The sequence below is a fragment of the Danaus plexippus genome, chromosome 23, assembly GCF_018135715.1.
Source record: "Danaus plexippus chromosome 23, MEX_DaPlex, whole genome shotgun sequence".
Classification (NCBI taxonomy): Eukaryota; Metazoa; Arthropoda; class Insecta; order Lepidoptera; family Nymphalidae; genus Danaus; species Danaus plexippus.
The window spans coordinates 365,574-392,412 of NC_083551.1; the positions used below are offsets into that span (position 1 = coordinate 365,574).

The 26,839-nt window shown below is 31.3% G+C and overlaps 5 protein-coding genes across 5 annotated transcripts in view; 2 read left to right on the forward strand and 3 right to left on the reverse strand.

Moving 5' to 3' along the window:
• LOC116774623 (ABC transporter G family member 23) overlaps positions 1–12,767 on the reverse strand; it is a 48,868-nt gene extending 36,101 nt beyond the window's left edge. Inside the window, exons 1-2 of the mRNA XM_061524017.1 lie at positions 12,544–12,767; positions 1,231–1,294 (exon numbers count right to left, since the gene is read on the reverse strand). Of these exons, the coding sequence (XP_061380001.1) occupies positions 1,231–1,289 (59 nt within the window). The 5' untranslated portion in view covers positions 1,290–1,294; positions 12,544–12,767. The remainder of the gene's footprint in view (positions 1–1,230; positions 1,295–12,543) is intronic.
• Positions 12,768–14,242: 1,475 nt separating this feature from the next.
• On the forward strand, positions 14,243–14,936 carry LOC116774700 (small ribosomal subunit protein bS18m). The gene is made up of 2 exons (XM_032667427.2): positions 14,243–14,403; positions 14,490–14,936. Exons 1-2 carry the CDS (start codon positions 14,370–14,372, stop codon positions 14,861–14,863), a joined length of 408 nt encoding a protein of 135 aa, XP_032523318.2. The 5' UTR covers positions 14,243–14,369; the 3' UTR covers positions 14,864–14,936.
• A 335-nt stretch (positions 14,937–15,271) lies between these two features.
• LOC116774960 (uncharacterized) lies at positions 15,272–16,820 on the reverse strand. Its single transcript, XM_032667749.2, has one exon. It carries the CDS (start codon positions 16,728–16,730, stop codon positions 15,327–15,329), a length of 1,404 nt encoding a protein of 467 aa, XP_032523640.2. The 5' UTR covers positions 16,731–16,820; the 3' UTR covers positions 15,272–15,326.
• A 246-nt stretch (positions 16,821–17,066) lies between these two features.
• On the forward strand, positions 17,067–18,546 carry LOC116774784 (uncharacterized). The gene has a single exon (XM_032667542.2). The coding sequence runs from the start codon at positions 17,292–17,294 to the stop codon at positions 18,138–18,140; it is 849 nt and encodes a 282-aa protein (XP_032523433.1). The 5' UTR covers positions 17,067–17,291; the 3' UTR covers positions 18,141–18,546.
• A 1,809-nt stretch (positions 18,547–20,355) lies between these two features.
• LOC116774959 (biorientation of chromosomes in cell division protein 1-like 1) lies at positions 20,356–26,540 on the reverse strand. The gene is made up of 5 exons (XM_061524060.1): positions 26,307–26,540; positions 25,567–25,727; positions 21,605–24,528; positions 21,432–21,527; positions 20,356–21,157 (listed from the first exon to the last, which is right to left on the reverse strand). Exons 1-5 carry the CDS (start codon positions 26,391–26,393, stop codon positions 20,985–20,987), a joined length of 3,441 nt encoding a protein of 1,146 aa, XP_061380044.1. The 5' UTR covers positions 26,394–26,540; the 3' UTR covers positions 20,356–20,984.
• Between the last annotated feature and the right edge of the window lie 299 nt (positions 26,541–26,839).

Consider the following 26,839-nt stretch of genomic DNA (forward strand, 5'->3'; position numbering starts at 1 on the left):
ACATAATATAACTTTTTAGACCTAAACAATAATAAATATAAATCCTTTATAATTTATATTCTCATATAATCACAAGATACGTTTTTATGTATTTTCTTAATAATATATACAAATTCGTATTACTATTGTATCAAACAGTTTTGGATAGAAACTCTCTTGTCAAATCGTCACATGTCGAGTGACAATCTGTGGGTGACCATAAAGTTGACACATTTTACAAATCAAACTGCGTTTTTATGTGAAATAAAGCATTAAATAAACAATCCGATCTGCCAATCAGCTATTTCTGAACAGTGATAAATAACATTTCATTTTTCTGTATTCCAATGTCAGTTATTGAATAACGATATTTGTTTTGAATGCATATATTTTGATTAACCATTTACAAGCAAGTAATTTAATTTACAATTAATTCTTTTTCCCCGTATGAGCTCAACGAAATCAAAAACATTAAACTTTAATAAATAATTATTAAAATAAAAATACACTAATTTCCTGAGAGTTTGTTTTATTTTGATTAAAAATTATAATACTAAGAGTCAAATAAAAAAAAGCGATACAAAGTAAATATAATCAAATGCACCTCAAAACTCTTCGTTTTAAAAACAGGCATACTAATAACTCATATATAATTAATTAAATAATATATTCAATTAAATAACAGCTCTGATCATAAAATTAAAACAACATAAAACAGATTTTAAAACCATTACTAACCGATGAAGCGATATGTTATTCCATCTTAAGTTATTTTAATCTCAATTATATCACGAAGGTTCCAAGAAACGAATCTCAATCTGTAGGCAACACGTGAATAAAAGAAACTCAATGAAAAGTTCTCTAAAAGGTTGTATTACGAAATCTTTGTAAATTGACAGCTGACGGCCATCATGTCAACTAGTGCCACCTGGTGATAGTTTTAAATACTGTAATTCACGGATTCACCAAATTTTTGATATGATCCAAGAGATGGCGTTGTATTATATAAGTTTTACTAATAGATGGCGTTAATGTAACTAATTTTAGAAACTGAAATCTCTTAGAGTGATAATCGCTTGTATATAGTAGCCTCATCTAGGTTACTAGGCTCACCGATCAAGCTCCCCACCTGTACGCGAAAGTAGCTCTTGCATCATTGGGTCATCTCATAACGATTACATCACGACAGGCAATATTTATTTAAAATAATATAATTAAAATACTACGCCTTCTCACTAATTAAGCACTTACCCTGTAGTCCAACTGAACATTTTCCTGACTTTGTCAGACTTATAATCTTTGTCTGCCATTATATCTGAAAAGAATGAATGGAATAAATTTAATATTAAAAAATCAATTTAAATGCTTTGTTTAAATGATAACACGAATGTTCTGATCTTGTTCAAACAATAAAAGGCATATATTCTGATCACGCGACTTAAACAAACAATAGCCATTTACATTATGTAGTTAGTACGCGAAGGTTTTATAAAAACCTATGTATAAGGTTTATACTGTGAGTAGAGGTTAAGAGCGAAAATAATAAGACAGGAAAATGAGACTGATCATCTGCTGTTAGCATTCAATGATCCAATAGCTACGGAATTTTATTTAAGATTACACAAAAAATGTACACAGTAAGTACCTAACAACTTCTATAAGTTGAATTGTGGAGTCAAGCCAACATTAGAATTAATATGAAAAGAGACGTATCGTCAAAAGTACTGAATTAAGTGCCGGTAAAAGTTAGCAAAACATTTAACTATTGTCATTTGTCGTCATTTTTATTTTGTTTTGGTAATATATATATATTTCAGTGTTTTTCGTGTTAGAGCCCTTACAATATTTAAATTTCTATACTTAAGGGCAAACAAGGGGTCATTTTTATTAACAACGCCGACTTAACGTCTTCAATACTTACTTTTTTGGATAAGTTTTCTTTGTGTGTTGTATGCCATGAAGCATTATGAATAAAAAATAATAATTTAAGTGTTTTATTTATGTGTTATTTCGTTTTAGCCAAAGAAAACTTTAATTAAACTTTATAAGTAATGAAGATGTCTCTGGTTATTTTTATTTCAGACCAGCTCCAGGGTCCAACTGTCTAAGAAAAAAACGTCTCATTATCAAGACCCCTATCGTTTTATTATTGAAAATAATTTACTTCTAATAAAACTATACAAAACTTTAAATTTTAATTTTCTTAAGGTTCCTTATTTACAGCGAAATACATATCTGGAATTATTTAATTGAATATTCGAATTAATTTTATTCAATTAAAAATATCTTTTGAGCATTAATCATTTGAAATAAATGAAAAATTTTCTTCAGATAATAATAAGATGAGGTGATACTATCACATATTTATATAGCCACCGGTACGATAACTATAAGTTCGCGTTATCACACTACACACGGAGCGTTTACAGTACATACGAGTATATATACATTAATTCGTAGATCTTCCCACGTAATATTCATGTAAGTTTTTAAATCCGAAATGACAAACACTTCGTATGTAAACTAGAGGCAATTTTTTGTTGTTGAAACTATGAAAAGTAAATTTAACAAAAACTGAAAACTATCTGTGTGTAGTCCAACAATGGAAACTCGTGGTAAGTATAAAGCTATAGGACGATCTGCGGAATGGAAAAGTATTATTAATTATAACTAACAAGACAAGCTACAACTAGCGAGCGGCGCGGACCAGATTATGGAAACGACTCGTTATTATACAAAGAAAAAAAAAATAATACTATTGTTTTAAGTTTTTATACCGAGAGTGGAAACAAAGGACGAACTGAATAGTCTGATCGATTATACACGTTTAATTACAGTTGTTTGTTATAATAAAAACATTATACGGATTACAAACAGACCGACGGACATGTTTGTTTTAGTGAAATTGTTTAATATGTAAGTGAAACTAAGTTTTTCGGATACTACGCATCGTTACTACTTTCATCTTACTGCCAGTGATCACAGTCGCTGTAACTTAAACCTCGGGACTATGTAGATATAATGGAAAACTAATAAAAAAATGCTTAAAGTAGTAAAACATTGAATAACTAATACACTCTTTATTACCTTTTCCATATAGAAATATTTATAATTTATAAATTACGATATAAGTAAATATAAAATAGCAAACATGTCGTTGTCATAAATTAAAAAATAATTTTATGTGATAAAAAAACCATAAAATATTTTTTTATGTACCAGTTAGATACATGTTTTTAATCATTGAAAAAAAAGTGCAGACACAAAGAAAACCAATATTTATTGCATATTAGTCTCTAATTTTTATAGCACTATTTTCTGCTTACAAGAAAACGTGATAGCTGACTCAGGAAGTATAACTTTAAACCTACGTCAAGTTTCATTACCGTTCGTAGAAAAATATTTGACGTAGAGTTGTTTGTCTTTGTTCTGATAATGTTATTATTACAGTTAGTTCCTACAATCATCAATAAATAAGGAAAATAACTTAATCAGACAACAAACTCCTCTAATACTTGAACTCGTGTGTTTCAGACTTTGAATAAATTATGCACCGGTCCCTACTCATCTCAACAAAGCACAAGTAACCAGAACTAGGTAAGACCCATGAATTGCTAAAGTATATGGTAGTACAAATACACACTTGTAAGAATTCTATAAGATATCGCTCAATACAACTCTTTAATTGAAGTCTTAAAAGTTAACAAGACTTTCAGAAAATATAACAATACGTATATATTATTATATTTAAAAATTGATTTTAAAATCTCTCATTTATTAATCTCTAATAAAGACTTTTTGTACTATAACAAAACTATTATATTATTTATAGGATGAATGGGTCTGTTCGTTGTATTTTGTTAAGAAAAACATACAATGTCACAGCTTACATCTTAGAAAAATGTTAATAAATTTTTAACAAATAAAAACGTTGACATTGGCAGAATATTCCACGACACCGGTGCGAATGAAGCCATAGCTAAAAAAAATGTAAATTATTTTATTTAACAATGAAATTGAATTTAGCTGGTGGTGATTTTAAATATAATTTTAGCGGTAAAACAAAAATATTATCATGCAGTCAGCAGCACATGTTAAAGCGAAATCAAAGCGTGATATTAACTAGTTTCTAATACAGAACATCCGATGTAGCAAACAGGGTTATTGTAACGCGGACGGAAGGATTACATTATAATAGTTATTATAAAATCGGTGTTTCATTACGACGGAATAGATCAAATAATAGAGCTTTCTAAATGTTCGAATCATATTTGGTTTAACTGCATTTTATTTTAAACTTTGCAAAATCTATCCGACCTACTTAAAAATAAATTAATAGATGGAGTAAGCATATATAATTTAGCTACAACAAAAGGAATTCTGGTCAAAGGCAATTACAAGCAAAAGGTACGAGAACTTAGTACGTGTTTTATACCATAAGATCGTTCGTTTCCGGATATATTTAGTTTTTAAAGTGAAGCTAAGAACTAGTACTCAGGACACGCAGGTCGCTGCAAATACTATTATGAATCGGTAAATATTTTCAAAATTACGATGAATATAACAGTTTATGAGATATAAGGAACTTCAATGTGCTAACATACATACAGAATGACGTTACACAACACTTTTTATATGTATTATCTAACTCTGAGTTGGTTTTGTTGAATTGTATAATAATATGCAATCAAGAAACGAAGGAAGTTACGAACGAGCTCAAAGAAAATATGACTTTAGGAAGAAAATGTATAGGAGTATTTTAAATTACTATTAAATGGTGAATAATAACGCTATATGAATAGCAAAAATTGCGCAACTATGTATTCTATTATTCCCGATAAATACTTAATCAACTTAATGTTTTATGTGATATTCGTAATTCTGTTTAAAAGTAATGTAAAGTTTTTTTATAACTATTTCTGATTTAATTAAACTATCTGTCTTGCAATCGCCTGTAATTAATGTACAGATTTTGTTATTCTGATGAATGTCCTCCTCTTCTTTATCCTGAGAAGTTCCTGTCTGCAGAATACTAATTCTACTTCTGGCTCAACCCCAGATATCTTGACGATACTAGGTTTAATTTAGATAGGTATTAACTGTTAATTACACAACAAAAAAGGTAATATTATTTGTCGGTATCAAAAAAAACACTGAATATTTTTAATGAGAATAGAAGCTTGAAAAAGACCTATTTGGCGATAAAGGTTATCGTATTTACAATAACTAACAAAAATTACTAAAAAAAATTTTTGCCGAGTTAGGAAAAAGACTATTATTATATAATATTAAAATAGAATAACTTGAAAGAATAAAATAAAAATATTAATGATTTGATAAATGGATTTCAGAACGAGAATATAAACTGTCATTTGTAGCAGAAAATTGACATCAAGTAAAAAATATAACTTATGATGTTTGTCCTTAACTAAGAATGACTAACTAAATAAATATATTTCAACAGTCATCCCACTAACTGTGTAAATAACTCACACGTGATGTAATATTACTATGAAATGACAACATTATTATAATTTAACTATTACTAAAATTTATATGACACAGATAATTAAAACGTTTACTAAGTCAGACTAAACTGATTATTTTGAGTTTGTTTAAAAAGAGGTCGTATGATTTTAAATAACTTTAAAATTAGGAGAAATATATAATAATAGAAGTATAATGAGAATATCAATTAAAGTTTATAGAAATAAACATATTTGGTATTTTAAAACTGAACTCAAAAACAAACAATATTACAACTGACTAGCAATATTATTTATAAATTAGTTTAAATTTCATTTTCGTAACTTGTAAGATAAAAGATGCTTCGTTAATTCAGAGCTATTTCAAATTTATTAAACTTATGCTATACAAAACAGGAATCTTTAATATATGAAAAATAGTACGAAAATGTTGCAATAAAAAATGGCAACACTGTTCTTAAATTATTAGAAAAACCTTAAAAACATCATACAATAAGGAAAATCATTGAACAGACACACAAGGATAGCAGTGAAAGGAGATGCTGTTTAACATTATATAACAAACCAGTCCCAAGTAGAACGAAATTCTGACACTTCGAGATTGAGAAATACGGTCGAGAAATACGCTGCCCCTCGGCATAGTAGGAAATGGTAGAAAGTTTTGGTAGAATTTATACATTATGTTGACTCTTTATACTCACTTATTATGCCTAATAATAATGAAACTTCATAGCTTTATATATTACTACAATTTAAGAGTTTGAATTATTACGAAAAAACTTAAAGATGTAAGAAAAAAAATATGCTCTCCTAAAAGTAAATCAGCCTGTTCTAAAGACGATCTCAGCATTCCATGGATTCACCGTGCGGGTGCCGGGTCCATTGCGTTGCAGGGAGAGGAGCCTCAACAGTGCCTGGGACTTGCGACCCAGGTGTAGGTTTAAGGAGCCCCTATCTAACGAGCGTTAAGCGCTCACCTCCACCATCCAAGCTCCTCTCTACCTAACCAAATTTGAAATGAATTTACTAGGGCTGCCTTCGACTCACGTACCGAGATTGAACTGATGTTAGTTCTTGACAGGTCCAAGTCTTTTAGTAGTTTGTAGATAGATTTAGCTGTTATATCTCTCGCTACTACTTCTACCGCGTACAAATTTACAACGAACCTTTCGTTCGTTAAGTTCGTTAGTGAGCTCGTAATACTTGTTGACCTTGAGAGCATGGTCTTTGAGACTGTTGGTTTCCAAGGAACCTTGAGCTCTATTAGTACAAAGCGCTTTAAAATTGGCGAATATAAAAATATATCTGGTCTGGAAGCTGATGTACAAATATCCTCTAGGATTTTATATTGCTTCTCATACGTGTCCATCATTATAGTCCAATCCGAAGCCGCTTTAATGATAGAGTAAGGCTTGACGTTTGATTTTGTAGCCTTTAGTGCCTTCTGTCACCAAACCTATTGATCACTGGTTTGTGGATATTTCTTTTTGGGCTCTGGCTACCGATAGACTTACCGCTTCACGTATGACTTCTAAAACCCTATCGCGACGACGCGAGTACTGACTGCTATCTAGGAGTACCCTACATCCCACCAGCAAATCTTTAGCAGTTCCAACTGCCTCCCCGCAGATGTAGCAAGTATTTTCGGTACCTTTACCCCCATTTTACTAAATTACTCTGATCTGGAAGTCAACTGGAACGCATTGAGATAAAATTTAGCAGTGTTGGCGACCAATAATGAAATAATGTGCGCCATTTTAGTGCTAAATCTCCATAGATGGATGGATGGGATGCAAAAATCCCCTTTGTGCAGCCACTCATTCTGCATTTCTAAGCTCATTGCATGGATCTTATTTTTCCATCTCATGACCGAGAAATTTAAAAGGAGCATATAATTCTTTATAAAGTTATGTAAATTTATGATATCATAACAGTTTTATAGTTAATTTATATTCTATACATATTAAATCATATTCCAACAATGCATCATTTTCTTTTTGCTGATAAATTGTCTTAAGGGGATTATAGAATAAGAGTGTTTCCGTTTTTATAAAGAAGACGTGAAATGAACGAAGCTCCGTCTGTGTTTATATAGATAAAAAATTTATGATAATAATTTAAATATATATATATATACTGTGTCTGAAAAATTATTTGTACATTTATAGCATTCCAGTAACTGATTTCTACAATTAAAAGATTTCCTATACTTATCTTGGTACAGACAATTTTTTTTTTATTTTTCTTCGTTTAGTTATAAGTCCTTATATGATGTTTATCGTTTCACTAAACCCACAGCAGCTAAGAAGTGAATGTTAAACGGAATTGTCTTAGAAAGTGAAAGAGCGACTTTATCAAACACAATAATGTTTTGGAAACCGATCTGATCCCTTAAACCTCATGAATATATTAAAATTTTAAACGATTGAATGTATTAAGAAATTCAGGGAAAAATAATTTAGAATATTGGTTCCAATCAATATAAGTAACGATCGGCAGTCGTGTCTCGCTCTGTCGCATGACAATTCAAAATTTCGGTGAAGTGAAAGTAAGTGAAAATTTATCGCAATATTTAAAAGCCGTCTTAATTTACTGTTAGGTTGGACTAATACAATAAGATCTTCTAGATTAATTCAAACGATAACTGTGATTTGCTTGTCATAATTATTTTATTTTGAGTGAAATATGTAATTTTTACTAGTCGAAATACCATTTGTAACATATAAGAACATTAAGAAACAGTATCCTTAGTCCGAGTTAGCATCGTAAGATTACATGCAGAGCGTTTCCTGTTTCACATTAAATGACCTAAGCTATAATTATACTAATTACCTACAGAGACGATTGCAGAATTTGGATTAAGCATACCTTAAAGGTACATAGTTATATTAATATGATGGAAAGATAAAATTATAGGTAGAACTGTAGTCCTAATACTTCTCTTCTATTGGTTACACTGCCTCGATAACTAGCTACCCCACGCAACGCATTTATTGAACCAGTGCAATGATTGAAGAATGAAGAATGCAAATGGGGCGTTAAAACATACTCATCATCTTTATAATATTCTAGGGAACGACGAAGCCATCAATCAGTAAGTTATTTCATTAAAATAAATTCTTAAACGATGAATCAAATGTGTTAATGAGCACGGTTTAATAATAATTTAACTATGTGCTAAGTCAATAGCGTCAGACATACTCTATGCCACAGTCGAGTATTTCTCAACGAATCGTTCTTGACCTAGAAGGAGTTTGTCAAACGACAAAATTTACTTAAACTTTATATTGCTACAAAACTGCTAAGTAAGAGTTTGAATCGTTTTATTACCATCAGTTTAAAAGTATTTCACAATAAATCGGCGACGGAACTCTGATTTATGAATGAAAATAGACAAACTTTCGGTATTTTTGTGGCTGTTAAAGTTCTTGGTTAGGATACAAACATACGTTACAGTAGGTATTTAGGAGTTAATGTATCTCTAGGTAGTGAGATCTAAGACTTTCGCGAGTTTTATTCATTTAAAATTTAAATGAAACTAATTTTCTTCGGATATACTACGCGTGCTTTATTTTTGTTAAAACTACACACTCCCGACGTTTCGGTTACTTTTCAGTAACCGTGATCACGGGCAGACGAGATGTGACAAGTGTTTGTATATCAGAAAAATATTACTTTCATTTAAATAAGTATCTCTAGGTTTTAGATTTCTAAGGTTTGTAACTTAACTTCGTAACTTATAAAGTACCTACCTCAAACCTGTATATAATATATATAACTTGGAAATATAAAGTAACCATTAATATATTTCTCATTTTATTTAGTTCATTTCAAACAGCTTTACTAGATTTTTTTTACATTTTGTTTTCAATTATTCTCTATTGTTATCATATTAAAGCTTACTAAATAAATCACCAAGGATCTCGTCCGCCCGTGATCACGGTTGCTGTAAACTGTAGAGGGACCGAGACGTCGGGATTATGTAGATATATTAAAGGCGTAGCATCCGAATAACGTAGCTTCATTTAAACGAGTCCACGTATTCTATTAATATTATAAATGCTAATGTTTTTGTGAATGTTTGGACTGAATATGTACGGATCTTAATCTATGTTGCTCTAACACGCAAAAACTTCTTCGCGGATTTTAACATAAGTTAACAGAACATATCTTAGACATCAGAATAACACATGAGCTTTAAGTTATTCCGAAATTCCGTGAACCGATGTGTCACAACCGCTGGATCAAGCCATATCAGCGGTATTGTAAAGGAATTCTCATCACAGACTATAGATGGCGCTGTCGGCTACCATATGATTAAACACTTCGTTGTATTTTTATTTCCGAGCCTTGTTTCAGGTTAACGCGGATATAGTCGCAATAGGAAACTAGTTAAAACCTAAAAGAAATCCTCAATTTATGCACACGACGATCACTCTCAGGTTTGTTCTTTAATAAAATATAAAAATCAAAGTTCTTTAACATCCGCCTCTACTAAACTAGTCAGAATATGTTTTTTTTTTGTAGAATTTTAAGTCGAGTGACGTCAAATATTTGATAGGTAGGTAGCTTATTTACAGATAACATTATTCCAAGGTTTTAAGATGTTTACAAAATCTTTTTATAGCAATAATAACATAAAATTTGTATTCTTATTATTATTGACTTTAATGACAGTAAGGTTTATTTTATGAGGCTTTAAAATATTATATTTACTAAAGATTTTCTATTAAGTTTTTATTTTCATTAGGGACATAAAACGACATTGTTTAAAACTAAATTAATATGTACCACCTACCTACTCAAATAAATTGTAATAAGTGAATCATTGAATTTCGATCAACATTACAAATTAAATATTTTCTGTTTTTTTTTTATTACTAGGTATATAATATTAAACGACGTTACCTTTTATTTAAAGTTTCAAATATTTAAGTTTATTCTAAGCAGGTGCAGCGTTTAAGAAGATTTGAATAAAAAATAATATTAAATCAACAACCAAGAACTCGCAGTTTTATTATAAAGTTATAATGTGACAGTCGCTAAATTAATTAACAGAAGACCGAATGAGTGTACGGTCCTCGGATGACAAGCACGTTATACTGAAGACAACACAGACAGATCGCGCATAAGAGAGACTAGTGACCTGGTTACAGTCACAGGATCTTGGAAGATTCAGATCAGACAAGACAGGTGTTGTGCGAAGGTTAGAGGAAGCCTATATTGGGCTTCAGGCTAGCTATGAGGTTGACGCTGATGCTGATCTAACCCAGGAATCATCTGCCCGTTGATACTTCAACGATGTTCCGGGAATATTTTCATAATAGGGACTAGAAAAATATCGACCCAATGAGAGGATTGGTGACTAAGGGAACGGAAGATAGCGTCTAACACTCAACTAAGAAAACAAATTTGCAGATATTTTCTGCTGGACTTTAAAGCCTATTACTTCTAGCAGTCAGTAGTGATCGAACGAAGGCAGTTATTATATATACTTGGAACAATTACAATTGATACGTTAAAAGTACAGCCGTAGATTCCAGTGATTATTAATTGACTAATATACTTTCTTATTAGTTATTATGAGGAGTCATTAAACAAACTGCTTTAGTTATTCTTTATACTAATAATTTTGTTATACTATATATAATTATATTTAAGTAACGATTATAATATTAACGTTAACGGGATTTACGATTTACGGCACGTAAACGTCCGCACCACGTGACACTAACAAACTTTCTCTTTTTAATATACGGACTAGTTTTAGTGACACACTCCATCCGTACGCTATGAAACGTCTGTAGTTACATCAAAATTATAACAGCATATATGTTTATTGTCTACAATGATCTCATCTTATTTTATTTTTATTTCACAATACATATTTATATTCTGACATTTTTTGAGTGTGGATCATTGTAATAATTACTTTTACATTTTATCCCGAAATAAAATACAAAACTACAATTACTAATATCCCGAGTGTGTGTAAAAAAAAAATATAGAATAAAAAAGTATGTAGTTGACACGAGCATCATTCACAGCTGTAACCGCGGGAAATTTAATTTTAAGCTCAATGTTGAGTTGTTTGTTGGTTAATGTTGAAAAAATAATAAGATTAATATATATAGACAGTGATGATGTCCAATGATAATATGGAAAGCAAATTAGTATTTTCAAAATACGATAAGCCCAGCGTGTAGAACTATACAGCTTTATAGGTTATTAATTTATTATATCCTCTTCTTAAATCATGATTATTTAATGAGATTTACACGAGGGTCTAATATTAATTTTCCAGTATATATATTGACATTGGAGTCCGTCCAGATACCCAGTTACGTAAAGGGTGATCGTTTGTAATTATAGCAATTAGAACGATTCTTGTATTATGGCAATAAAGATAATTGCATAAGGTAATAAGAATTTAATACATATTCTTTTTTCTTTTAAATATAGATATTTATTTATTTTATTAAATACGTTTTGGTTAAAATTGTGACAGTTTTCTTATAAACAAGAACATTTGCGCGTCCATTATTTTGTAAACTAAATTATGCATGAAATAAAATATATTTTGTACGTAACTTAACTAGTAGTATTATTAAAATGTTAAGGAAAGTAATTATATAACAACAGAAGAACAAACATGGATATAACGTACTTGCTTATGAATAGATGAAAAATATCAGAATATTATGTTGATATATATATAAGCTCGTATTCTAAATTTATAAGGAAAAATAGCTCTCGAAGTCATTCATACAATACAGTCGGGCCACTTTCTCCCGCAACCTTGATTTCTTACCGCCTTGTGTACGTTTACTAAAAAATTTTAAAATAATGGTATTTCTGTCACGGACGCTCCTAAACTTTTACTTTTCACTAAACTCTCAAAAACTTTAAGACTTTTCTATAGTTTTTTAAAGCAAGATTATATAAATTTTATAAAACAAACACGGAAACTTGCGTAACAAAAACGTTGGCCATTTACCGTTTTGCGCGTCAGTCGTTTATATGCTTCCCTAACACATACTTTAAATTAAAAAAAAAAATAAAAATAAATAATACTTACAAAAATTCGGTTTTGAATCCCAAAAATATCGATCACAAAATCAAAACAAACACAAGGAGAAATATGTCACTGTCACTTTAATGGGATAATCAGCACGAGCACTTAATTTCTAAAAAAATTATAATATTCAATAAAAACATTTACAAATACAAAATGTAAGCCGATCGCCACGTACGACACGGACAGTGGCTGCACCGGCTATGAGTAGATAGCGTTGTGTCTTAGTTTCTTGTTTACAACTTGGCAACGAGAAACGCCAATCGTAGAAAAACATGGCGAGCCAGCTAGCTTTTCCGCGGTGAGGTGTTCGTTTCAAAACGGCGGCGTAATAGACATATTAACAAATAGCGCTTTAAGTGGACATGTTGCAATCTGGAGGTCTGATTTTCGCAACAGCGGACAGCGGGTAGGCGAGGTAAACAAACTGATACAACATCCTTGAAAGCGTTTTGGACACTAGCGCCATCTGTTGAATCAGTACTTCTCAATTATATGTAATTATTACTAAATTACCAATTGAAATTTAGAATTCTGCGTATAGCTGAATATCGAGTTATTTTAAATTCTGCAATTAGAAACTAAATAGATAGCAAAATTAAATGAATCGCTACATAATTACACTCCGTGTGACGTAAGTCTAAACACAAATTATTTCATAATAATAACTCGACTCAGTAAATGAATATCAAGTCAATTTTATGATATAAACGCGAGTTATTAGAGACGACCTAAATATTTTGCTAAATCACTATTTATTTTAATTAAAAATATACTTGAAATGTTATGAGTTATTATCAATTAATTTTGTTTTAAATAACCTGAATATTGTTCTCTGTATAATATTAAAAAATCGATGTTAAAAAGTAAGAGAAAATAAGCATATAATATTCTGCGTGCTTACATAAAGCTCGCATCATCACACTACATACGCAGCGTTAACGATTTTCCATTTACGAATCTTCGTAAATAGCACTAACATAGATTTTTAATGTGAAACGGAGAAATATTCGTATGTAGTGTGTCCATGCAAACTCGTACTAAACATATTGCAACGCTATTTCAAGTTTTATATATACTTGACGATTATAATTAGTCGCAAGAACAAAAGATATTTAAGGTATTCTCATTTTGACGGTATCTTGGAAGAAAACAAGTATTAAAAAAAGACAATCACATCCAAACGAAGAATATAATTCTTCTATTATTTATAATTACGTCTATAATCTTTAATATAAAAATAAAAGTTTTAACGATATTCAGACTATTCGGCGGTCAACGACGAAAAGGTTAACCGTGTATGTAACATTTGTTTGTTACGCAACGTTCTATAGTTTCGAGGTGATAATATTTAAACGAAATTGCAAAGGACCATTTCTGTAGGTCATGTTCATTAAGCAAAACATGTTGAATCTAAATTGCAATATTTTTTGGATTTGCAAGTGACCTTGGTGACTCTCGAGCACTTAAAACCTTTTTATTTACATAGACTATTATTTTTTTAAATAAATAGTAAATTTATATTTGCAATTTATTGCTATGAAAAAATTTTAGGCGTTAAAAATTAATTAATATTTAACTGTTTATTTTTCATAATTATAGTTCATAACTAATGGTTTATATCACTTTTTAGGTACTTTTAAAACAATAATTAGAAATACCTAGTTTTTCACTGATACATATATAATTGACACTTGGAAATTGAAGTGTATGTCTGTACAATTTTGACAACTTAAATGATGTTATGTTGACGCCTGACGGCTGATACTTAGAAAAGTCTTTTGAGGTTATGTAAAAGGAGAAAAATATTAACAAAAAATCTGTTAAATATGGCTTCATTACAAGTAGCTATACGACATTTGTGTAAGTTCTTCCACTATACAATATCTTAATTTAACTTGAATCACAATCTTCAGTGACATTATTAGAGAAATACTGTTATATTTTAGTGTCCACATCAAGACGAGCGGTAATTTCAACAATAAGGCCGTATTCTCAAGCAGTGGTAGAAAATGATGACGCCCCAGTCGAAATGGAAAATCCATATAAGAAAGAACGCAAACAATGTATTCTTTGCAAGCTGAATATAAGACCCGATTACAAGAACTACAGACTGCTATCACAGTTCCAGAGCCCTTACACGGGCAGAATATACGGAAGACATATAACCGGGTTGTGTAAAGCGAAGCAAGCCTTAGTGGATTCTGAGATAACAAAAGCACAAAACAGCGGCTATATGCCTTACTATTACAAAGACAAGGCATTCCTGAAAGACCCAAAGCTCTTTGATCCCGAAAACCCCATTCGTTTCCATAGATTTTAATATTATCATTAATTGCATGTAGAAAAGTCACTTAAAATTATTAATAGGAATAAATATGTTGTTTTATAAAAAACATATCTTTATTTGCACCTTGAATTTAAGATATTTATATAATGAGATCTAAGACTTTTGCGAGTTTTATTCATATAAATGAAACTAATATTTTTCGGATATACTACGCGTGCTTTATTTTTGTAAAAAAACTACATACTTCTGATGTTTTGGTTACTTTTCAACAATCGTGATCACGAACAGACGAGATGATGTTAGTTTCATTTAAATAAATATTTATATTATATTTTAAAATACAATTATGGTTGGTAGTAAAAAAAGTTTTTTTTGTGTTCTTCGCAATGCTCTAATATACTGGAGATAGTATTTAGTCATACCTTAAAGTGAAACAATATATAATACCTTAAATATATTTAGGACTTTAATAACAAATTATATTAAAATAGGGTTCTCAAATTTCATTAAGATTAAGACCGGACAGGATTATGTTTTTATCCTGTGGTGTAACAAAGCAGTCGTTTTCTGAATCATAACCGACTAAATCGGAGGGTATTTTGAACATTTTCAGTATATCTGAATATGCCATAGATCGTTCTGGCATTTTTGCCTTCATCAGTTCAAATAATTCAGTTAATGCATTCTGGCAACCCGTTTGCCACTTTTTAATCAGATTTCTCAATTCCTCGGTGTCGCTTGTCATAGCTTTGGCCAGCAATTTTTTCTTTTTCCTATCAATCCTTGCCTGTAGATCATCAATATCTGTTTGTGTTATTGAGCCTGTAGATTTAGCTTTAATGGGCTTTGATATTTTGTTGTAAGATTTCTTAATAAATATTGTTCGTTTATCTATTTTAAAATCATCATCATCATCGGTACTGGTGCTCTGGGATGATGGTTTACGCGGCATAACTTTAGGATTTTTATGGGCTGTCTTTTCTTTAGTTTTACTTTTGACTTTCAAGTCGGTAACAGATGTAGTCTTGTCCAATTTCTTGACAAACTTCTCGTTTTCAACATAGTCGTACTTATCTTTCAAATCATTATCCTTTGAACTTAAATTTGATAATGGAACATCATCATCAGAACAACATGAAGTCTGTGATGAATGTTTATCGCTTATATTATTGGAAGGCAAATCACTTTTTAATATATTTTTCTGAATTACAACCATACATTCTCGTGTTAAATTGTTAGGACATTTATTTATTTTGTTTAAATTATCAGAACTTGTATCCTCTACTTTGTTTGACCTAATTCTGTTTTGTTCTGTCTTTGAATCGTCATTTGCACATTCCTCACTAACTAAAGTTTTACTTGAGGTGTTACTTTTAGAAGCAGACTTGGTTTTCAGCTTTAATTTTGATACTTTTGATACCTTATTGGAAGATTGTTCTGTATTGTCTTCCGAAAACTGTTCAAAAGAATGGCTATAATCAGGTGTATTAAAATTAGAAGTAGACTTATTTATATCTGGATGTGATTCACTAATCAATTCATTCTCATTATCTTGGTTACTTAAAACCAATGTCTTAGATCTTTTCCGAGCTGTGAGAGTTCTTGATGGAGTGCAGTGTAGTGTTGATGTCTCGTTACCACATACAACATGAGTATCTCCATTGTCATTGGAGTCTTTGTCAGGTTCATCACATTTCTTTCTCTTCTTCAATTCATTTTCTGTGTTAGTACAGGTATTTGAACCAGATAAAGGCGATATGAAGGGTGAAACAGATCCTTTCCTCCAATTGCGAGAGAGACCCACTCTTCTACAAGGAGTCAGCAATGATTTACTAATACCACCCGGTGTTTTTGGAGATACAATGCAGTTTCTTTTCATTTGTGAAGGTGTATTATTCATTTCTCAAAATTCTAACATTACTTTGTAACATTTCAAAAAAAAAACAATATTATTGGATATTGGATTTGTAGCTAATTATTTATTGTCAAAATATTTATATTGCCGCCTTAATGTCTTATTATCTTTTTTATGTACTGGTATAGATGTAGGCGACGGATTCCTATATTTTAGTCTTATAAAGAAAACTTTGTTTTAATACAAATAATTTATTTAAATAATTTTACACCACTCAGTAATTAAATTCCAAAAAATCTATTTTCCTTAAACTTTTATAATTTAGTATAATAAACTACTTTGTCTTACAACAGAAATTCTGACTACTAAATGTCATATGTCAATTGTCAAACCATAACCACAGCCCGCTGTTCTCGAACCTGTCGCCTGTTCTGTCATCAGTTAATCGTAACATAAAACAAAAAAAATCATAGCTGATATCGGATAAAACCCCACTTACGATCCGACTCTAGAGATTACAATCAACGACGCTTGTAAATAGTAGTGTAATATATAAAATAAGAAAAGGAATTAACTGGTATCGAAAATAAATAAAAACATTACATAATGCCACTGTTAAGAATGACAACTGGTGCTTTTGGGCAACTGCGTACCTTCGCAACGTCATCAGCACTCGGTAAGAGGGTAAAGACTTTCGCCGTATATCGCTGGAACCCTGACGAACCTGACAAGAAGCCTTACACTCAGAACTTTGAGGTAGATCTCGATGACTGCGCGCCCATGGTTCTTGATGCTTTATTGAAAATCAAGAATGAAATAGATCCCACCCTCACCTTCAGAAGGTCCTGTCGCGAAGGGGTCTGTGGATCCTGCGCCATGAATATCGATGGGGTCAACACACTCGCCTGCATCAGTCACATTGACCAGAACTTGTCAAAGCCAACAAAAATTTATCCCTTACCACACATGTACGTAGTAAAGGATCTCGTGCCCGATCTCACCAACTTCTACCGTCAGTATCAGTCTATAGAACCATGGCTTCAGCGTGACAATGAGGCTGTGAAAGGTAAGGAGACTCAGCTGCTTCAAGACGTCGAGGACAGAGTAAAGCTTGACGGTTTGTATGAATGTGTTCTGTGTGCTTGTTGTTCCACCAGCTGCCCCTCCTACTGGTGGAACGGTGACAAGTATCTCGGTCCCGCAGTATTGATGCAAGCTTATAGATGGATAATCGACTCCCGTGACGATGCCGCTGCAAAACGTCTATCAAAGCTCAAAGACACATACTCTGTGTACCGTTGTCATACAATCATGAATTGCACCAGAACATGTCCCAAAGGCCTAAACCCCGGTAAGGCAATTGCCCAAATTAAAACCCTTCTATCGGGCATGGTGAAGAAGGAAGCTCCGATCATGGATCCCTCAGGCTTACAGAAACAGGCCGCCCACAACTAAATACACATTTATATTGTGTTCCTACTTTAGTTGACAATAAGATTAAATCATTGACTTTGAAATCCCAACCAATCAAATGATAATCACTTTAAATAAAATGACTCCACTCATTGAGTGTTAAGAGATTTTTAAATAATTAAAATGTTTCCGAACCCATCAGATCGATAGCCTAGTTTACAACTGCCATGAATAAAGAAACTGTCTAGATTCTTATTATTTTAGTTTTGATATTGTGACTGAAACAAGTATTAAATATTATTAATACATGAACTCAGCATGACATATTTATTTACACTAATATCTCAATATCCGCTGTAATTATTTGTCGCTATTTATTATCCATTGCACATTTATTTGTAATAGGCATTGTATCATATAGTTGAATAAAGTTTTATTTTTGACTCAATGGTTATTTTATTTTTAATATTCTACCTTGCAACATGACACCTCTCACTTTTTTTTAATTTATTTTGAGGCTTGAACGTCTCGTATTTTGTCTGTCTCAAAGACTAGAAATCGTACTTTTTTTGTAAAGTTTTAACATCTGTTAGTAGCTATTATTTTATCTTTATCATATTAGTTACACAATATTTTATAATTGATGTAATTAGGAGAGTGGAATTTTTTCTAACGCAATTCTTGTTTAAAGCATTCACTAGTTTATTCAAAGTTGGAATATTTTTGTAACTAACCACATGAATAGAAGGTATATATGTACATATAGCTTTATAGCAAAAGGAAAGGTATTTATAAAAATTACATATTATTGCGCAATCAAAAACTAATATTCACATCTTACCTGACGAGTTTATTTTAAAAATAAATGCTTTTTATTTTATGAAATATGTTACCTAAAAAAGAACGATTTGGTCATTTAAAAACACGATTCAAAGTGAAAGTTTTCGCTATACTAAATTATTCAAAATTATACGGAATTATTTTCATGAACAGTATCTATCTATTCACAAGTGTAATGTACTTTTAATTAAGACTTATCTAATAATTGAAAATCAACAGTAAATTAACATAAACTTAATTTCAATCTGCGTATTAGTATACGAAAACAATAATAAATACAACCATCTGGATAAAGACTAAAACGACATCTCTTTTTATTAGCTTCACATGTATGTTTGTTTGTAACCGACTTCTTTGGGCGCGATTTTGACCCATTTTAAACGGCCAGATTTCGTTCAAACTTTGTAGATTTATCCAGGACCGATGACAATACACTAATTTGATAAAATTATTCCATTTCTCAATTTGCAAAATATGATTTCTGTTAATTTATATAATTTTCATCTATAGTCGATAAGGTAAGAAACTTAATTAAAATTAAAAAAACAAGCTTTTTTAAATAAACCAAACTAAAAAGTAGAAAATAAATAATAGTTTAAAAAAACTAAAAAATACGCTTTTTATAAAAAACCGAACTAAAAAATAGAAAATAAATTTTAATAAAATTAAAGTAAGAAAATAGTGTTAAAAATTTCAATAAATATAAATTAATAATAGTGTGAATAAAAAAAATATTATTTTATTTAAAAAACAGCGTGGGGTGCTTGTTAAGATATTATCGAAATGATAATCACTCTACTCATATCTGTCAATAAAATATTTATAACTATTGACACCATGCACACAAATTTATTTTCCACAATTTCCTTCTTTGTAAATTTCCACAAATTCCTCTTCCACAATCAAGGTCGGCAACGCCTCCGCAACATTTCTTATATTGCGAATGTCCATGGGCGACGGTGACTACTTTATGAGTTTACTAACTATCCTATCATGTTATGTGAAGGAACTTACACGTCAGTTAAATTATCAGAAAGAACTTAAGCTCAACTTAAATAATGTACACGTTAACAAATTTAATTTAAAATTTATGATATTACATTAAGGCGTGATTTTTAATGCCAAATAATTAATTATGTTTTACAACCGGACACTTCAAAAACCAACAAATTCTTAAAATGCTTAGTTCCGTCATAGACAAATATTTTGTGAATAATATTTTTGTTTTACTAAAACTTAAAAGTGTTAGTTATTTTGATCCACATGTTACGTTTTATAATTTTATTGTTTAATATTAATGTATGTACTGTATAGGAAACGTTTTCTTAATTGGTAACAAAACTATTTACCGTGTCCAAGTTCCCGTCTCTGATTTTTACTGATTAAATATTTCAATGTTAGTTTAAATAAAATACTATTGATATTAACAAAATTTAATTTCATTTATAAAATTATGATTATAGTTTGTAATAATAAAGTCAATAAGGCATACTTATGAACAAAGTGACTACAATATTTCTGTTCTGATATAGTATTCACAAAACACAACAAGGTAGCCTAATCATATATGTTTATTGAACTAGATTTATTCATATAAAAAATAAATATTTAGCATTGGCGAAACAAAACAGGTATCTTTATAAATGTTAAACACTTCACATTACATATGACTATAATAAAGAAGACGAGTTTCGTTTTAACTGTTTGTAAATATTATCATATTCGTAAAAGGTTCCTGTTACTAAAGCTTTGTTTATGAGTCTCTCGGTGTGAGGTTATAGATGACACGCAAATCCTCTTGAAACAACTAATTATAAATCAAATCACAACAAAATATTATGAAAAATAAATAATAAGACCCTAAACATTTCATTTGTAATTAAAATACAAGTTTCCCTCCAAAAAAAACAATACAACGAGAACTGTCAAAATACGACAAATGACATTAAAAAAATATGGATGTGATTATTTGAAGGCCATTCAAAGTAATATTTATTTCAACATTATAATAATAAAACAATTCGTATATATCGTTCGTTTTATTCATTAAGTAACATGATGATTTCTCCGTGATAGGAAGTGTAGTTTAGGTTTGTAAAGGTCGGAGGTGTCGTATCTTTGTACTTTGTTGCGTTTAATTTTTCCGTTGGGCGATTGTGTCGGTGTGTTCTGTTCGTAATTCTCAACCGACTTGTCGCTTGACGGACTGTTTGGGAGCACTGGAAATTGTTTAAAAACCATAATTAATGAATATCAATATTTATGAAACAATAAACATGTCATATTGACATTTAATATATATTTTTTGTTACTTTTGAAACAATCAAAAATGTCATATTGACAGAAAATTTTCGGAAATGATCCATTTGCTTAAGATAAAATCTAAAAGGAAACAACTTAAAAGTATAAATTTATATAAAAATTATTTAATGTAAATATCATAAAGAGTATCGTTATTTACTAGTATTTTTAATTTCATGAGATTCCACTCACATGTTTTTCTTGGTCTCGGCAGACCCACCCTTCTAGCCTTGCCTAAATATTTGGATCGTGTGCAGTTTGATTTGTTTGTAGGGAGTTCCTCTATTTCTATAAAAAAAAAAATAAAAAAATCTACCTTTAGGTATATATAAACGAATTTAATGTCACACGAGTTATTAACTCACCCTCAGTGGTGGATGTTATTTGGTCTGTGCTCAATTTTCTTATTTTATTCGGAGTTAACACGTGTATGTTATTGTTGACCGTCGTCTCTTCACTCATCTTGCGTTTCATACTGTTCTCGAAGGCTTCTATATTGGAATCCGTGAAATAATCTATGGTCGGCATCTTTGTAGATGAATCCAGTGCGCTGCCTAATATGATCTCCATGATTTCCTGTCTGGATGTCTTGTTGACCATCTCCGTTAACTTGGCGTCGTAGTCACTGGATAGATCAAAGGAACATTCAGATTTCCCCGGACTGAATATCTGCGATTTGGGACTCTCGGAGCCGTTCATTTCGAAGTCAGCTTCAATCGGTAGAGATATTTCGGTGGATATATTGACGTTCCTCACGACGTTCGTCGTCGGCAACTTGAGATGACCGTTTTTAATGTAGTTCACAATTTCAAACCTACCGAACTTTTTGGACACGTCGCGAACAATATTCTCTTCATACGGATCGCAGTTAATCAAGTATAATTTATCACTAATAGTTTTCTCTTTGTATTCAATGAAGAATGAAGTGAATTTGGCTCTCTCAATTTCAGCGTCGTACTGTTCATTTTTATCAAAATATCTTAAGCTTTCCTCGCCTCTTTCTTTTTTTTCTGTATTGGTATGAGTATTATCTGTCGTAGAACTGTTTTCTACATCTTCTTCTTCAGCATTTTCATTCACAGCACGATAGATATCATCCTGAATATTCTGTGACAGTATCGGGGTAGGTTCACCTTCGTTAACTTCAATGGCGATAGGTTCCGTACTCGTCGTGGCCCGCACTTCCATATCTGATTTCTCGTCGTCATATTCGTTGTTAAGCACGGTCAGCAATTGATTGTTGGTGTAGTGCGGTTTCTGTACATTATCCTTATCATCATTATTTTGTATGTCATCCTGAGTGTGTCTGGAATTCATGATACAAGCGAACTCCAACTCCGGTCCGGGTATATTAGAGTATACCTGACTCAAACTCGGTCTAACATTAGCTTGGAACTCTAGAAGTAAAGCTGCTTCCTGGTTCATCCGTTTCTGCTCTTCATCCAGAAATTTCCTCATCTTCATGAGACGTTTCGCTTCTTCCAAATTAGCGGCGAATTTCGGTTTCCTAATGGTCACGTCCGGTACAAATGGGAGCCTCGGCGGGGATGCCATCGGCGTTTCAAGACGACTCTCAATCCTGACTATAGGTTTGTGTTGGAGTAAATCCTTGGCAGTTGTTCCGTCGTGCACAACATTTTCTTTATCACTGGGGCTAGTCGATTCTCCACTCGTAGATGTAGTTTCTGATTTGGAACTACTTTTACTGTCTTTCTTACCATTCGTAGATTTAGAACTGGATGGGTTGTGAGATCCTTTTGAAGAGGAACTGCCGTCGTTGGAGTCCCTGTCTGTTGAACGCCTGTTTGGGTTCCCTCGCCCAGACACACTGTAATGATCATCTGTCTCCTTTTTATTCTTTTTGTCTTTGTCTTTATCGTCGTGTTTGCTTTTACTCTTCTCATTTTTACTGCTGCTACTCTTTCTATCTTTGTCTGACCTCTGAGAAGTCGATTTCGAATCTTTTGATTTATCACTTCTGTCTCTTTCTTTATCTTTTTGACTAGATGGCTTCTTATCGTCGCTTTTGCTTGAATGTCTCTGACTTGAACTGGAGCTTCTGTGAGATTTTGAATCCTTGTGACTTGTTTTGTGTGAACTTCTATGTCTAGAAGAATCCCTGCTGTCTTTCTTGTCACTTCTGTCTCTAGACTTTTCTTTGTCACTGGATTTTGGTTTAGAATCATCTTTGGAAGATTTACTTTTATCTTGACGACTTTCTTTTAAACTGGAACTTTTTGAATCTGATCTCTTGTCCTTGCTGCTCGATTGTTTATGCGAGCGATGGGAACTTTTATGACTACTTCTCTTCTCTTCAGCTTTGCTTTCTCTTTTAGAGTCTTTTGAATTTTGATCATTTTCGATTACTTTGTTGTCGATGTTTGCTTTGCTATTAGCATCACTCTCATAGTCTATGTGAAGAATGTTGCTATTGGAACTATCCTCGTAAACAGGTGTATTGATGGTCACCTGATTATTGAACCGGTAAGCTAAGTTATTTTCCGTCTGTTTCTTCTCGGATTTAGCCACATCTGAGTTATTTTCAGGAGATTTTGCGTCGATTGTGAATCTAAATATATTAGGTTCTTTTTTGTCGTCAGTTTTATCTTCCACTGAGTCATTTTCGAAGGCTTGCTGGGCGTCATATGAATTTTCATTATTGTAATTTCTGATCGGTGTTAATGGTGACATGTTTCGTATGAGGGACGAATCCGAACTTGAGTCATCGTCGTCACTATTGATGGGTTTGAAATAATCATCTTTTTCTTCCTTCGGTATATCATCAGGCAATGGTATATCAGTAGAATTAATCGGTTCTTTTGGCAGTTCGATTTTTTCCACTTCCATTTTCTTCGGCTCTGGTATATTTTCCATATTTATTTCCTCCTCCGGCAGAGGTATTTCTATTTTATCATCACTAATGACATCCGGCGGTAGAAGAATATCGGCAGTTGTCTCTTCACAGTTTTCAGACTGAACATTATCTATAACATCAGAGTTCTGCTTGACCTCATCGATTTCCATTTTAGTGTTTTCCTCTCCGTCCACTTCCATAGACTCGTTCCTGTCTTCATTACTCTTCACAGACCCCGGACTTACGGCCTCTAAATCATTAGGCAGGAGATCCTCAAGTTTCCCGTTCGATGTTTCTGGTACCGGTGATTTCTTCTTAGTTATACCTAAATAATTATACACAAGGTCTTCAACCTTAGGTATAAAGACGGATGCAACTTTCGGATTAACAACTTGGTCCACAATTCTTTCAACGCCTTGCTCTAAGTAATTGCCACTAGAAATTAAATTTATAGATGATTAGCTAAGTGTTTAAAATTAATTTAACAACTGAGTATAAAAAATATGCATTAGGTTATCAATTCTGTAATTTTTTAAGTAATAATTTTATGAAATTTAAAAATGTCCATTAACCAAAAAAGGTGTACAGTGAATTTAAATAACCATAGTAAACTAACAAATCATTTTTAATTTATATATAATAGGTTGTTATATATGACGAAACATTTACCAAATTTCTTATAGCAAAATTATATAAAAAATTATTCATTTAAATGAAACTAATATATTTCGGATATACTACGCGAATTTTATTATTTTAAAACTACATTGGTTATTTTTCAGCAACCATGATCGTTCACTTTTCAGCAGACGTGACCACATCTCGTCTGCCCGTGATCACGGTTGCTAACAGTAACCGAAACGTCGGGATTATGTAGTTTTAAAATAATAAAAATCCGCGTAGTATATCCGAAATATATTAAGTTTCATTTAAATGAATAAAACTCGCGAAAGTCTTAGATCTCATTAAAAATTATTGACCAAAAAATTGTATATGTATGAAAACGAGAAGCATTATAATATTTGTCTATATGTTTATGACTAGTCATGAGCGTCGTCATAATAGCATGTAGATTTAGTCTAACCTTAAGACATTATAAAAAAAAATAATTTAAACATTTCCATTGACAAAATAGCACAAGGTTATTCAGAGCTCAGTTTGATATGATTTGTTACTTTACATCAGCCTTTCTTAAAGTAGGTGAAAACAACACCCTGTGGGTGCTGCAGGCTTTAGGGGGAGATAAGAGACCCAGAAAATAAACGGGTTGATGTGTAGAGGCCTTGGGGGAGATTTGTAATTTAATTTAACTATTATAAGTTATAGTGGTGTTTTAGTACGTGAGAAAATGGGGTCACTAAAAAATATTTTACTCTCTAAGTGGGTGGTACACAAAATATGTTTATCAACACCTGCTTTATATATTATGATAAAAATCATCAATTTAATATAACAGTATGTAATAAATCTTACTCTAAAATATGTTTCCTCAACTTTTCTCTCAGCTGATTCTTATTTAAATCCGGTTGCCAAGTCTGTCGGGATAGAAAGGTTGAAACAGAGTTCTCAACTCTCTGCCTTAGATTCTGATAAGCCGGCCGAGTGTCTACATCTGCAATGCAGTCTTTGCGGAACTAAACAGAATTAAAGAATATGTCTTACTTGTGAAATTCATATATTCTCTTATAAATAAAGATACAAAATTAATAGTATTTAATATTCACTTAATCGTTTTTCATAATTTTCTGTTTAGTTTCTAATATTGTATTTAATGATGAATTGTTATATTATATACATATAGTCTGATAGATTCAGTGAAGAACAGTCATGTACTTAAGAAAAACTGTGATGACTATTAGTTTATTACACAATCCAATATTTACTACTAAGGTTCACATGACCACTTACTTAATGAAAACTTAAACCAAAAAACTTAACCAGTTTTATATAATTGAATTATTGTATAAAATATAATTTTGGAAATTTTGTCAAGTTCATAGGTTAGAAATTATGCAAATGCTATGGTTAGTACTTGATCGTATAGTTTCACACAATCCTAATCGTAAATCAATATTCATCATAGATTTACAAGCAATGGAGGACAGATTAATACACTTAATTTAATAAATCGTGCCGTACATTAGTGAAGGTTAGCACACGGTGCAGAGTAATTTTATATTATTTTTATTTATATATAGTAGATAAAAGAATACCTGATCGAAAATGCCTTTTGATTTTAATTCGTAAACCAATTGATCCACCAGCCGAGGGTCTCCGGGCATATATTGCAAATGGGACATATTTATTTAACGTATTATATCATAAGAAAAAATATTTTAAACTCTATCGATTATACTTTATATCTTATTTTATCACAAATTTCTTAAATATTATTTTGTTATAATTTAGAACTTGAATCACGACTTCAAGGATTTATATTCTTTGAAGTTTGACATTTACGAATATTGACAAAACTTTATTTACTTGTAAAAGTCACAGTGAAAATGTATTACATGACCAATTTTAAATATATAAAAAGGAATAATAAATATAATATCTAAAATGCTAGGATAAATTATTATATCAGCTCAACTTCAAAAAAAAAAATACCAAAACAATAGTTGTGTAAAAATTTTTTTTGTTTTATTACATAGCAATTGTATTGAAATAATGATAAGACACCTTTTTATATACTGAGTTAAAATACTTTGTTGGATTTTATGATGAGTAATCATCGTAGAATAAA

Bases quoted from the DNA above. Each gene is read 5' to 3' on its own strand.
- LOC116774700 (XM_032667427.2), top strand. From the start codon at position 14,370: ATGGCTTCATTACAAGTAGCTATACGACATTTGT. The intron at 14,404-14,489 runs GTAAGTTCTTCC...GTTATATTTTAG, and splicing joins AGTAGCTATACGACATTTGT to TGTCCACATCAAGACGAGCG.
- LOC116774960 (XM_032667749.2), bottom strand. From the start codon at position 16,730: ATGAATAATACACCTTCACAAATGAAAAGAAACTGCATTGTATCTCCA.
- LOC116774784 (XM_032667542.2), top strand. From the start codon at position 17,292: ATGCCACTGTTAAGAATGACAACTGGTGCTTTTGGGCAACTGCGTACC.
- LOC116774959 (XM_061524060.1), bottom strand. From the start codon at position 26,393: ATGTCCCATTTGCAATATATGCCCGGAGACCCTCGGCTGGTGGATCAA. The intron at 25,728-26,306 runs GTATTCTTTTAT...AATTCTGTTTAG, and splicing joins CAAAAGGCATTTTCGATCAG to TTCCGCAAAGACTGCATTGC. The intron at 24,529-25,566 runs GTAAGATTTATT...TTTAATTTCTAG, and splicing joins TTGAGGAAACATATTTTAGA to TGGCAATTACTTAGAGCAAG.